The following is a 13,424-nucleotide window of genomic DNA, read 5'->3' as shown; positions in this document are numbered from 1 at the left end:
TGCGCGACTCTCTCCCCGAGAGAGGCTCTCCAGAGCGAATTGGAAATACACCGGACGACGAAAGGTGGGGTGGGGGGGGGAGGGGGCAGAACCCCTGAAAGCAAGAGATCAGAAGCGACATCTAGGTGCGGTCTTGACTGGCGAGTTGAGGTGCTTGGGCAGTATAGCACTATGCACATTGCTGTTTAAAATGGCGTCGAGCTCGGAGCTGCTGGAATATTCGTCCCCGGCGAAGCGTCGAAAGGTCGAGGGCGTCGTCGATCAAGGAAGTGCCATCACAGCATTAGCGGACTCGCGGCCCGACAAGACGACCCACGACAGCTCGCACGACGATCCCGAAGGTATTGGAACCGTCTAATTCGCGCGCTAATAAAACAACGCATCGCGAAATTCGCGGGTGCTCGCACGCAAGATGGCGGCCATCGAGCGCTTTTTGGCCCGCCGTCGCGTTCGCGGCCTCCGCGTCCTATCGTCGACGAGAGGCCGCCATGACAGTCGCGGCTGATAATTGCGTCGCAAATTTCTCGCCCGTATCCCGAGCGATCGTTCACGACGGCGATCTGCGAACAAGCGGAAAATTGATCCGCGCAAAAATTTTTGCTTATTTTCTCGTTTTCTTTTTGTTGGAATGCGAATATTCGGATTTTTCGTCAAGTTAGTCGATCGATCGATCGAGAATTTCGTAGACGCGCGGGATACGCACGGCGTATCGACGTTCGCGTATTCCTCGTCGGCGTTCCTAGATGGCGGTCCGAAATGTAGTTTAACCGCGTCGTCTTCTCCTGTGTAACCTGGGTCATTAGCTCGCTCTCGCTTCCTCTATCTTCTTCTTCGTTGCCTACGTAGTTTCGCTCGCACTCGCACATCGAGCGCGGCGAACGTGCGTGCATTTCTCTGAACGGGATGTGGAACGGGTGTCTCTCGCATTGCTGCGCGCGATCTCCCGCCATTTCGTTGAGTCGAGATATTTGGCGGAATGTTCGAATTTTTAACGCGGAGAATCAAGATAAATGATACACATTGGTATTTCATTTTTAAACAGCGCGATTTTTCTTCAAAACATTTTTAATTTAAAGACGTATGTAGCGATTTGATGTAAATATTTAGCGATAATTTAGTTTTTTGTGTAAAAATATCTTACAATTTATTTGGTTATCTATATATCAGATATTTAGAAATAATATTATTAATTTGTAATAATAGCATTTATATGTTAAATATTTTATACATTATATAGATTAAAGATTACTTTTTAATAGTATTTATTTAATAGTATTTATTTAAATATTTTACAATTTATGTATTTGTTGTAAACTAAGTGTTTAGTTTTTTCTAGGTTTTAAATGTGTTTTAGGTGAAAAGTATTAATTTTATAAAATTAATTACTATAAATTAGGACAAATTTATACACAGCTTAAGAAATTTTTTGTTACTAAAATTGTTAATAAAATTTAATTTTGTTTTTTTTCGTAGAAACACTTGGCACCGACAGCGGATTTAACGATCTGAGTGACGAGTCCAAGTCAGCCTCCATTTCTCCGGCAGCTACAAATCTGATATCACCATCATCCAGAGTTGATTCCACAAGTAACGATACCGAGTGTCCGTAAGTTTCAATTTGCAAGTAATTTTTTTTTCTAAGTTTTATGACGGATCTAGTTGTTCATTTGACAATCCTTAAGTTTCAGGGTTGACACTGCAGACGAAAAGGACGAAGTATCATCCACAGTGTCCAATTTGTCAGACTTATCAGGCTTATCCGAACTATCCGGAGAAGCAGATGCCAGTCCTCCTTGGAGAAACGCTTCTTCCTGGATTCAGAAACAGATGTTGACAGGCGTGGATCCCCGAAATCTTCTGCACCATCTCCTCACGGATTCCACACAAATACCTGAACAGGTTGATGACTTTACACTATGGAAAGTGAGCAAAATAGTCGTTTTGTTTTTTTTTGTTTTGGTTTTTTTTTTCTATATTAAAAAACTTTTAATACAAAAACACAGAGACTAAATGTTTTGCATTATTTTTCAGATCATAATCAACATGATGTCGGAACCGCCGAGACGGCACAAGCTCAGACACATAAACACCTTGTCAGACGTCGTGCGATTAATTCGCTGCAGCAAGAAGATCATAGTACTGACCGGCGCGGGTGTGAGTGTCAGTTGTGGTATTCCCGACTTTAGAAGTAGGGACGGTATTTACTCACGACTGGCCCAAGACTTTCCAGATTTGCCGGACCCGCAGGTACTTTAGAATCATCGGGATTTTATATACACAAACGCGCGCAGTTTTTTTGTACTTCGAATATTATAGTTTTCAAACGTAACGACGTTGAATACCGAAGTTGACGCACGTATCTAATTCGGGATTCGATTTGTTTTCAGGCTATGTTCGATATCAATTACTTTAGTCAGGATCCCAGACCGTTCTACAAATTTGCGCGCGAAATATATCCCGGACAATTTAAACCCAGTCCTTGCCACAGATTCATCAAAATGTTAGACAAGCAGAAAAAGCTTCTGAGAAATTATTCGCAAAATATCGATACGCTGGAGCAAGTTGCCGGTATCGAAAATGTAATCGAATGCCATGGTAAGTACGGCTCATCGTACGGAAGTCGAGCGTTTGTTACTTTGAAAAATCCGAATAAAAAAAAGAAGTGAAAAAAAAATTTAAAGAAACTTTCGGGTTCTCCAAATTCTAATAAGAAAATTAAGTCATACGAGCCGCTTTTGCAGGATGTTATGCAGAAATATATAGGATATGTATACACATATGTATATATCGTCACTCCCTACGTAAATCCCGTAACTCCAAAACGCAAATTTTAGAGGAGAGCAGTTTAAAAGTTTGAAGCTTCATATAGTTTCCCTAGTTAAGGGATCTTTCGGTTTTAAATTTTTACCATACTTATGAATATTTTTTTTTAATACTTGGTGACCACAAAGAACATGACTTTCTGAGTGTTACTATGCAATAAACTGAAAATCCCATATGTGACACTTATGTAATTATACGTAAGGAGTGACGATATGTATTCACGTGCAAATTACATGTGAAATTTTTAAATTGAAAATACAATTCTTAAATTCATATAGGATGCTAGTTCTGCATCACATATATGATAGACCCCGAATACCCCCCTAACTAATTTTTAAAATATCTCTTCCTTAACAGGGAAGGCGACGGCCCGGAAAGCCGGAGATTCCAGGTTCGACTCCTGGCTGAGGAGTTTTTTTCGCAATATTTTAAAAATTAGTTAGGGGGGTATTCGGGGTCTATCATATATGTGATGCAAAAATAGCATCCTATATGAATTTAAGAATTGTATTTTCAATTCAAAAATTTCACGTGTAATTTACATGTGAATACATATATATGTGTATACATATATATATATACTATATTTTCTGCATAACATCCTGCAAAAACGGCTCGTATGACTTAATTTTCTTATTAAAAAAAATTTGTTTACTGAGAATTTTTTGTGTGAACGTTCATCGAGATTTTATATTGTGGTTTTATATTGTGAATATTTTTTTATCGTCAAAGGTTCTTTCGCCACCGCGTCGTGCACAAGATGTAAATACCAAGTCAGGGCGGACGACATCAGGGAGGACATTTTTGCCCAGAGGATACCCACGTGTCCGAAGTGCCGCGTCAACGCGCTCCCCTCGCTCTCCGACTGCAGCGAAAACTACAGAGGTAAATAAAAGACCGTGTTTCGTCGTAATACTCGCTGATGATGCATTTATTTGCAGTCTTGCGTAATGTGGCATGTCAATTTCAATACGAATATGGAAGCGTTAGCTATCGTTTAGTGACAGTTTTCCGTTGTTAGCCTTTGGTTAGGTCGCCAATGAGAAAACGTTGCTCTTCGTGTGGAATACGTCTCGAACTAAACGAAGTTACTGATCCAACGATATATAAGTCGGTACATCAATCGTAACTGCAAATAAAACTTCGCGCTTGTTAATTAGCGCATGAAGGTAAACTTAATCGAATCGCGCACTTACCGTGCATAAGTTGCTAATACGTTTCGCGGTTCAGTTCTTCCAGCTACTAATTTTGTCGCCGTTTCCTTCTCAAATCGGTAACAGAGTTCTGTGTTACGATTGAAGACAGAACGTAAAGTTTTATAGAAAAACCAAACTTTTTATCTCATTTTGGATTGCTGTTATTAATTTAACTGAATTAAATCGATGCAATGTTAATTTTGAAATATTTTACCGGGACAATTTTCAGATCTGGTGTCTCAAGGTATAATGAAACCGGATATCGTGTTCTTCGGCGAAGGACTTCCGGACGCTTTTCACGACGCGATGGCCAAAGATAAGGACGATTGCGATCTTCTGATCGTTATCGGGTCGTCCCTAAAGGTTCGACCGGTAGCCTTAATTCCCTCATCCATTCCGTCGAACGTACCGCAAATTCTTATTAATCGAGAACCATTGCCGCATCTCAAGTTTGACGTTGAACTATTGGGCGATGGTGACATAATTATAAATCAGATATGTCATTTGTAAGTAGAAGTTTTATGTATAAGTTTGATTTTTGATAATAATAAGTTTAATATTTTTTTTGTGTATTTACTTGTAAAAATATTAAGAATTTTCTTGAGTTGTTTTTTATTATATAAAATTTTTTTTTCAATATCTAAAAGAAGTTTACGATAAATTTCGATTCCTGACGTTTTTCTACAGAATGGGTGACACTTACAAAGAGGTTTGCTGGCACGAAAAAGTACTGAAAGAAGCACCGCAACTTTTACCATATCAGTGTCTGTCCGACGACACGTGGGAGCAGAGTCAGGACACAACAACCAACACCGAAATGTCGCGCGACAGCGTAGAAGTCGATTTAAAACCGCACGCTGTATCGTCGACCGAGAGTCAAGACAGTCTGCTGATCACCACGAGTGCGCTTCCGCAGCACACCGAGGACTTGAATGTCTGTGTGTCGCCATTCTACACAGGTCACGTGGAAAATGTAGAGGAGAGTTTCAATCTGTTGGGAGAGAGTCCAAAGAGGCGATCGGGTGACACCAGTATAGAAAACAGTCCAAAGAGGATGAACTTCGGTTCGAACGACGCGGAAATCACCAGTTCCACGACGCTCGCGAAAACGAACGTCGATTGCTCGATGATGTTGCCGGAAAGCAACATCCTCGCTGCCGAAATAAAAAACAATTTGGAGGATTGTCAAGTGGTGCCGTCGGTGATAACGTCTCTCACTTCCGAAGCTGTTGTGAGCGAGAGCGTGTTCGAATTGCCTAAGTCGCTGGACAACTGCGACAAATCGAGCAAGTTCGACGATATCGCGTTAGCGGATCCCGCGGTCGAGACGGACAAAACAACGCAGAAACCGAGACAAGCGTCGGTTGATTCCGTGTTGGATTCCGGCATAGGTGACAGTTGCAACAGCATCGATAGCACAGAGGAGAAATTCGCTGAGCTGAAGAACGGAAGACTGGAGAGGCATTGTTGGCAACCAAAGATTCGAGAAAGCCTCGCCGCTAGACTACCAGGTATGTATCTTTTTATGTTTCTTTTGCATGCGTGTGCGTATCTCGGCATTTTCATGAATGATCGACACCAAATGATCGTTTACAGAAAACTCTTATTACCAACTGGCCCCGGGCAGATACATTTTTCCCGGCGCGGAAGTTTATGCCGAGCCTGAGGACTTTGATCGATATTCCCTGTCGGCGAACTCCGAGAGCACAGACAGCGATAGCGACTCTTCCTCGGGCGAAGAGGAAGAGGATGAAGAGGAAGAGACAGGTAAGTTTGCAACTTATCTGCTGATGTTTTGTGTCTTATATTTTTTTTCATTATTTGATTTATTAACGTAACGTTTGTAATACCTTCAGGCGCGGACGATGATCTCTCAGAGAACGCGGACGCCGATGCGGACACGGACGGGCAAAACGCCGACGCCAAATGGGCGAGTAACTCTTACGGCGCGCAGCATTGAAGCTGTTGCTTGCTCGCAACACGGTTAGTTTCGAGTTTGTCATTACTTCATTGACATTCATTCGAGTTTGTGAGGATCTCAGGCGCGGAACGATGACTGGCTCGATTGTCAAGGGCGAATGTCATTGAATGTTGCGTGCATAAACGGAGTACAATGAAAATCTGTTAGGGATATTGACAACGTTGTCTGATAAAGAATTGTAAAACAAACACGCGTTAAGTATTGGCGTATCCTACATAGATGTGACGTTTTTTTAGGATCGTTGAAAACACCGCACAACTGTGAGAAATAGATAGTCAATTTGCTTTCTGTTGCTGCTCGCAGTTGTCGGAAAATTACAGCTGTAGTTCTTTTAAAAAATTCTTTTTAGAAAAAAAAAAAAACGTTTTAAGACATTCTCTTATCCAAAAAATTAGAAGGTATACACAAATTATATAGTAGCGTTAACTCTTTTTATGTCCGTTTGCGCACGGCCGAAAGTTGTTAGAATTTTTTTTCATTCTAAAGAACTTAGAAAATTTGACGCGGTATGAAAGGGTGCGATGAAGTTACGTTGAATTGTGTGTGTGTGTGTACAAATGCTTGAAAATAAGATTTTTTTTTTCCACGGACTGCATGTCGAGCAAACTTTAAAAGAGACTTTAGTACGTAAATAAGACATCGTTCGCAATTACACAAGAATTCAAATTCGTAGGATTATGAGCTGCACACAGTGGTTAGATGTGTGTATATAGATATATTTAATCCAAAGTTGAAGTATTTTTCTCAAGACATTTTCCCCCTCCTCTCCTCCCCCAAGAAGCACGAAGCGTAACTGGGAGAGCTAACCGAGACACAGAATTGTGCTTTTTTTTTTTTTTTTTTCCACCGATTCTTACCGTATTCCGTATTGGATTTGCGGTATTCACGATCAATGTATATAAGAAGTATCATTAATCCTCGCCACGTACAGAAAAACTACATGTGTGTACGACGAACAAACTGTTCATTCAGTTTTAACGGTACAACTGTCGATTCTTCGCGATTCTTGTCCGCATGTAAAGTGCTTACGTACGGGAAACGACGTCGGGATTGCTTTCAGCTTACCGCACTAATCTGATATGAATTACTACTGTTTTATGAACAATCTATTTAACCTACTTCTATTTAATCTACCTACTTCTCGCACTGTAAATAGATACCGATGTTTTTTCCAAACAAGTTTCCTTGTCTCCGCGAAGAGAGCGACACGCAACATTGAAGGAGGAGGAGGAGGAGGAGGAGGTTATACTTTTGCCCTACTTTTAGATGTGTAAATATGAGATTATTATAATCACGTAAATGTGTTACTGTGTCACACAGTTGATTAAAAAAAAAAAAAAAAAAAGAAAAAAAAAACTTGTGGATTGTTGCGTTTAATGTGAAGTAATAAGACAACGGTGTTTCTCTCCAAGCTGATAAAAGGTCTGCTCGTTTTAGCATATCTCCTATATATAAGATGAAACAAGTAAATTGTGCTCACACTCCGAAACAGAAGAAGAGAATATAAACGCGCGAGAGATTCAGAGATTTTAGAGAACGTAGGCAGGTAAAAAGTGCAGCAAAAATTTAACGGATCTAATTTGATGCATTCTATGAAGATAAAAAAAAAAAAAAAACATCATGGTATTTTAATATATCAGAAGAAAAAAATATTAAGACAAAAGTGCGCGCACGTATGTGTATTTGTGTGTGTATGTGTGTATGTGTAATTAAGATGAAAACGCGCGTGAGAGAACAGCCGCGAGGAATGTCTTCGGTGAAGCTGTGAATTGCAGATTAAATCGAAGAAGAGGCGTTTTTTTTTGCAAGGTTCTCTTTATTTTACAATATCGATCGGACAGAAAGAGAGAGAGAGAGAGAGAGAGCGAAAGAGAGAATAAATAAATATAGCGGTGGAAAGAACGTTTCTTTTTTTTTTTTTTTTTTTACGATAAAAGAACGACTAAGAGACTAATTTAAAAGCAAGAATATTAATTATATTTTATTCCTGTATTGTATCATTGCGTCGATGTTTCCGTTGTTCCAAGGAATTAGAATTGTTAGTGTGTTGCGTTCACAGAATCCTCGTTCTTGCAATTTTAATGCGAACCGAGGAAAAGAACGATAGCAAATTTATGTCGTAGGTTTATTTAGGAGGTGAGAGATTTTTTTCCACTTTTTTTTCGCACGTGGTTGTTTTATTGCAGGATAGATTTACGAAACCACGTCGCATATAAATGCAATCGATTTATATTGTATTTTTTTTAATAATATCGGAGATTAGCCTTTACGTCGATAACCGGCAGTTGCATTCGCGGTTTCTGTGCCGTACATGTTTATTGCATTAATTAATTAAGTTTCTGCGAAAGAAAGAAATAGAGATATAATTATCACACATAGTTTGGCAAAAAACAAATCACAGAACAAAAACAATGAACTTTTTTTTTTTTATAGATTCAACGTTAAGTTCGACTTTGTTTCATTGGAGCACGGGCGAATGTACAAAGCAATGTTGGATAAGCTTCGCATTGCGTGTTATTTTTATATGAGCCAGAGAAAAAGAATAGAATAGAATCGAATTTACAAGATTTAAAAACAAAATGACGCAATAATCTTTGACAAACCGGATCGCGCAGCGCCGCATTGTAGGATGCGATGACTAATAAATTGGGGATGCGAGGCGACGCGAGAAATTCGCGGGGATGAGTTCGCTAATAGATTTTATATTGTGCACATTAATTAAAAAAAAAAAAAAAAAAAAAAAAAAAACACACAAAGACAGAAAAAAGAGAAGCGGTCTTGTCAAAGTTTATTATTGCAAACTACGTATATGTGTAAGAAAAAATGGTTGTGTGCAAGTTTATATTATATATGTATACATATGTATATGTATAATTTAAAATGGACGTAAACTTACTTTGATTCAATGCTGTTCGGGCATTGTGTGAGTAATGTTTGAAATTGCAAATAAGAAGATAAGTGAAAATGTATGTATATACGCGTGCGTAGATGTGTGTATGTGGATGCACGAGCGAAAAAGAACGAGTGAGAGAGATAAACAAATGACAGATTAAACACATAAGCGTATGTAATACATTTGTAATCACGTGGCGCATTAGATTTTAATTTTTCTCGTTGTTTTCTACTAGGTGTGAGATATTTTATATGAAAGATTTATGTTTATTTTGTTGTGTGTTGGATGCATTTCTGTATTACGATAATGATTCGTAGAAAGACTTAGCTGCCACCGTAAAGTACTAGATTATTATTTTTTTTTGGTTCCTCGCGACACACAAGAGATATATATTTTTTTTTTTTTTTTTTTTTTTTTTATTGTAATTAGACCACGCGAGAATTATCTTTCGCTTTGTATAAACAGCTTTATTTATCATCGCTGCTAAACGATACGAGCGGAAGGAAGATCATTTATTGTCTCTTTTTATTTATTTAATACATATGTGTATGTACATTTGTGTATTTTTACGAGTGTGTTGTAATACATACGCGCGTGAGCCTGTGTGCGAGCCGGTGTGGTTTCCAAATCTGTGTCACTCGTGCGTAATTCTGATAAATATCGTTTGGAAACCCGCGCGAAACTCTCTGTGATCGACTAGATTACACACATGATATTGCGTTTTTTTTTTATGTCCGAGTATAGGAGTTTCATCAATTAATTATTGTGACGCGTACCCGCAATATATAATCGCCGCATAGATTCGTATAAATAAATTTAGTTTTTTGGAGATTTGTATTTTTTACTTAATTATTTTTTTACTTACGCGCTCGCTACTTAAATGAAAAAAAAAAAAAAAAAAATTCAAGTCCGACGATCGCGGGACTTGTGTCATCAATTGATCATTGTGTCATCAAGCACGTCTAAATCTCTCTATCTGTATATTTATTTTGTACGTGTAAATTTTGTGATGTACGTATGTATGTGCGCGGGTCCTTTCTCAATCTTCTCTCGCGATTACGTTCCCTTCGAAGGAACTGTAGCAGTTGTTTCGAGTAAAAAAAAAAGTTGTTTCCTTGCCTCCGCGAGATTTTGTTACGGGAGGTAATCGATACGGAAGATTAAATTTGCAGGACGCTCTGCGCACATACGTATGTACGCGTATTATTATTATTATAAATAAAATATTTGTAGTCGATTCAGAGAGAGAGAGAGAGAGAGAAAAAGAGGGATATAAAGAGAGAACGAGAGTGAGAGTGAATGAGAGGAGAGAGAGAGAGAGAGTTGTCAACTCTTGAAGGTTTGACAATCAATACCAACTTTCTTGTGCAGTACTGAGAAAAAAAAACCTGTATAAAATAAATACACTGTCACATGTAAATAATTTATTATTTTTACTGTATTTCGCGAATTTTGTCGCATCAACGGAAATATCGGGCGATGAATGAGGGGCGCACGAGGCTGTTCCTTTGCATTTTTCCGAGATCTATACATCAGCCGTCGCAATACAAATCAATCTGATTTTCAAGCTGATGCGACGAAATACACGAACCTCTGAATTTTTTATAATTTGTTATTTAATGTAATGATGTTATAAAAAATGTTCTTTATCAACAGACGTTGTAAGTTTTGTTTCTTTTGTATTACTAACGTATAAGCTTATCTCTTAAATTAAACATTTTTCTATGATAAAATAGTTTGTGTTACTTACTCTTTTCCCTTTGTTGACCAGATCTTTGTCGGGAGAATCTTTAGAAGAATCGCGGATCTTCGGTGAATTAAGTTATCGCGTGATTGGTCAATTTAAATAAACGGAATCGTGAGAAATGAATTCGAATAAATGACAAATGAGCAGTGTAGTTGTTTGAGTTGCATCTTGCAATTAATTTTTTGAACAAATTTCCGCGCATTCAATTCCAAAAGCTTTTTTAGTAGCAATTATTTACTAATAATTATATAATTTTTTCATTTACGCGCTTAAACAGGAATCAAAATTGCACGCGACAAAACTGGAGAGCAAATTCATTCGAATTTGCAAAAAAAAAAAAAAAACAAAAGATGGGGGAGACATGGGGTGATAAATAAACGTGTGAAGAAGAAATAATGAACTTGTCATTATATTCATTTATTTACTTTATTGTTATATATATATTTATATATATATCATATAATAGAGTTTTATATCATATATCGCAGTTTATCATAAATCAAATTTGAAAATAGGCTTTAAATTATAACAATATATTCTTAGATAATAATTGAAGCGCTCCCTGGAATATAGGTCAAAAAGCCCTCGTGCGATTTCCATGAGCTCTATCATCATCATAATCATCATATTCATCATCATCATCATCATCATCATCATATTCCATCATCATCATCATAATCATCATTATCTTTATCATCATTATTAAGAAACTTACGCGCGTGTGTGTGTAACGGGGGACCGTTTCAATTACAGTATTACGGGTGCTATGCATTGAACACTTGCCTGAAATCCCCGCCAAGAAAAGATTTTTCAAAATGTTCAATCGAAATGAACATTTCGTATATATTCGAGTTGTGTATTACCTATTAATGTAATGTTCGTTATTTCATTACTAAAAGTCCAGCCGAGAGAAATGTGGATGTCGGTTTCTTTCTCTATCTTCTGATTTTTTTTTTTTCATCTTTCTTTCCTATATAATACTTAAATGTCCTGCGTGTGTGACTGCGCGTGTACATGTGTGTGTGTGTGTGTGTGTGTGGGTGTGTAATATAATAACCATAATATAATAATAAACATTATTACCACCACAGCAATAATAATATTATAATAGCACTGTCGCACTAGGGACGCACAGCTATACTTTTACGCGTTTTGGGCGGCCCACTACCACTTTATTTAACAATGAAACAGTATTCATTGATCTTGAATAGGATCGGTATACATAATTGTAATATATTATATAGTACAGAGTGTTTTCTTGTGTGTTTCTCTTTTTTTTTTTTTTTTTTTTTTTTTTTTTTTTATCGATTTTTCGCGTCATATCTCGCGATTGGCTTACGTAAATTCGATTTGTTTTTCTTCGAAAACCTGGTCATTTTGTTTTTGGTTTTTTTTTTTTTTTTTTTACGCGTAGCGTGTGTACATACTCGTGTGTGTTTCTCGTTACATGCGTGTTGTTTTCTTCATGTGCGCGCGATAAAAATTCTCGCTACGAATATCAACGTATAATAAATCTATACGCGTGTGTGTGTGTGTGTGTGTGAGTGTGTGTGTATGTTTATCTGCTCGCAATTAATCGAAGTGTGAGTTCGGTGGATTTTTATCCTGATTAGTGTTTGTTCCTACAGAAAAAAAAAAAAGAAGGTGTGTGTTGTTGCACGATGTAACGTACTTGAGAGACAACGGCTGGACAACAGAGAAAAATCCTCAAGTGTATGTGATCAAGTATGGAAATTTGTTTGTCGTATTTTCGTATTTCGTTCGCATTTTATAAATTTTCGGTTGTTTTCGCTCCCACAGTCAAGCAAGCACCGGCGCTGACGGGACACACTTTGCTCGGCACACACCAAGACGAGCACACTCGGAACGCGATCGGCAGATCGAGGATTCAATAAAAAGGAACGCTTTTGTTTTGTTTTCTATTTATCAAGAGATAAACTAACTCGGCGCACGCGCGTGCGCGCGACCACGTTTTTGGAACAGTCAGAGGCTCAGCGAAGTGACGGTTCAAGCGTAAGTGCAAAAGTGGAAGAGGAGTAATGTGTGACCCTTAGCTTAGAGAATGAAGTTTCAGTTCCTCTGTCTTTCGGGTTTTTTTTTCTCCTAAGGATTTCGCTTTTTTTTTTTTATTTTTTTTTTATTTCTTTTTTCAATCGCGTGGAAGTAAAATCGGAATCCCAATTTGTGAAGCACTTATTTACATGTCTTGTTAAATATTTTATGGTGGCAATTTTCTCGTCATCGACAAACGAAGCACGGCGTTGTACTCAACATTTTTTCAACGAGTCAGAATTCAAAAGTTTTTTTTTTTTTTTTTTTTTTTTTTCTAGAACGTACAATTCTAAATGTTTTTTCATTGTAGCAAAAGCCGCGAAGTGTCGAGAAACGAGTGCGAGATCTTCTCTTTGTGTGGACAATATTACGCACTCAGATTGTATTTCCGCTGAATAAAAGAGAAAAAACAAAATCATCATTGTGTTTTTTTTTGTTTTCCTCACGTCAATATTCAGATACAGTGCAGACAGTGCGCGCATAAAAATTCATAAATTATGCGCATCTGTCGACAAATCTATGTATACAAAATACTCCGGTGCCATCGTTTTACCATCCGCGTGAAGTCAAGAAACAAAGCACGGTTTGTGGAAAAGAAAACAAAGCAAAGGCGTACATCAGTGTATCGAGCGCCGTTTCTTTTGTTTCTGGTAGGGTTGACAGTGGTTTCGTTCTCCCCTTCTATTTCTCACGCTGTCTTTTTTTATAATTAATATATATATATATATATAT

At 37.8% G+C, this 13,424-nt stretch overlaps 1 protein-coding gene across 5 annotated transcripts; it reads left to right on the top strand.

Annotated features, from left to right (window-relative positions):
- Positions 1-118: 118 nt before the first annotated feature.
- LOC109853605 (NAD-dependent protein deacetylase sirtuin-1) lies at positions 119-10,548 on the top strand. Of its 5 annotated transcripts, XM_020425882.1 has the most exons (11): positions 120-341; positions 1,474-1,606; positions 1,683-1,923; positions 2,032-2,247; positions 2,388-2,595; positions 3,556-3,708; positions 4,249-4,525; positions 4,707-5,530; positions 5,616-5,786; positions 5,876-6,002; positions 8,434-10,548. In XM_020425882.1, exons 1-10 carry the CDS (start codon positions 191-193, stop codon positions 5,977-5,979), a joined length of 2,478 nt encoding a protein of 825 aa, XP_020281471.1. In that variant the 5' UTR covers positions 120-190; the 3' UTR covers positions 5,980-6,002; positions 8,434-10,548. The 5 variants fall into 5 exon arrangements, with proteins under 5 accessions (XP_020281474.1, XP_020281471.1, XP_020281472.1 ...); XM_020425885.1 differs by having other exon boundaries at positions 119-341; positions 1,689-1,899; positions 5,876-10,548; XM_020425883.1 differs by having other exon boundaries at positions 1,689-1,923; positions 5,876-10,548.
- Positions 10,549-13,424: the final 2,876 nt, after the last annotated feature.

The sequence above is a fragment of the Pseudomyrmex gracilis genome, unplaced genomic scaffold (assembly GCF_002006095.1).
Source record: "Pseudomyrmex gracilis isolate BER0280 unplaced genomic scaffold, ASM200609v1 scaffold_51, whole genome shotgun sequence".
In the NCBI taxonomy this organism is placed as follows: Eukaryota; Metazoa; Arthropoda; class Insecta; order Hymenoptera; family Formicidae; genus Pseudomyrmex; species Pseudomyrmex gracilis.
Note: the sequence above shows the minus strand (reverse complement) of the source record. Positions and strands in the feature narration are given on the sequence as shown.